The sequence below is a fragment of the Cyprinodon variegatus genome, unplaced genomic scaffold (assembly GCF_000732505.1).
Source record: "Cyprinodon variegatus isolate N-32 unplaced genomic scaffold, C_variegatus-1.0 Scaffold771, whole genome shotgun sequence".
Lineage (NCBI taxonomy): Eukaryota > Metazoa > Chordata > Actinopteri > Cyprinodontiformes > Cyprinodontidae > Cyprinodon > Cyprinodon variegatus.
Window position 1 is genome coordinate 297802 of NW_015151224.1, and position 598 is coordinate 298399.

The 598-nt window shown below is 61.2% G+C and overlaps 1 protein-coding gene across 1 annotated transcript in view; it reads left to right on the top strand.

The window, feature by feature from the left end:
• eln (elastin) overlaps positions 1-598 on the top strand; it is a 41440-nt gene that overhangs the window by 32597 nt on the left and 8245 nt on the right. The window contains exon 44 of the mRNA XM_015395997.1: positions 1-561. Coding sequence (XP_015251483.1) covers positions 1-561 — 561 coding nt within the window. The remainder of the gene's footprint in view (positions 562-598) is intronic.

A 598-nucleotide genomic window follows, 5' to 3' on the forward strand; every position in this document is an offset into this window, starting at 1 on the left:
GTGCTGGCACAGGAACTGGAGGCTTTGGACCAGGAGGTGCTGGCCAGGGAACTGGAGGCTTTGGACCAGGAGGTGCTGGCACAGGAACTGGAGGCTTTGGACCAGGAGGTGCTGGCCAGGGAACTGGAGGCTTTGGACCAGGAGGTGCTGGCACAGGACCTGGAGGTGTGGGACCAGGGAGCCAGAGTTTAGGGAAAAGAAAGCCTTCTAAATCTGGAGCTGGCATAGGAACTGGGGGCTTTGGACCAGGTGGTGTTGGCCTTGGAACTGGAGGTTTCAGACCAGGTGGCACTGGTACTGGAACTGGAGGTTTCGGACCAGCTGGAGCTGGAACAGGGCCTGGAGGTTTCTTACCAGGTGGAACTGGAACAGGACCTGGAGGCTTTGGACCAGGAGGCGCTGGCACAGGAACTGGAGGCTTTGGACCAGGAGGCGCTGGCACTGGAACTGGAGGCTTTGGACCAGGAGGCGCTGGCACAGGAACTGGAGGCTTTGGACCAGGAGGCGCTGGCACAGGAACTGGAGGCTTTGGACCAGGAGGCGCGGGCACAGGAACTGGAGGCTTTGGACCAGGAGGCGCGGGCACAGGAACTGGAGG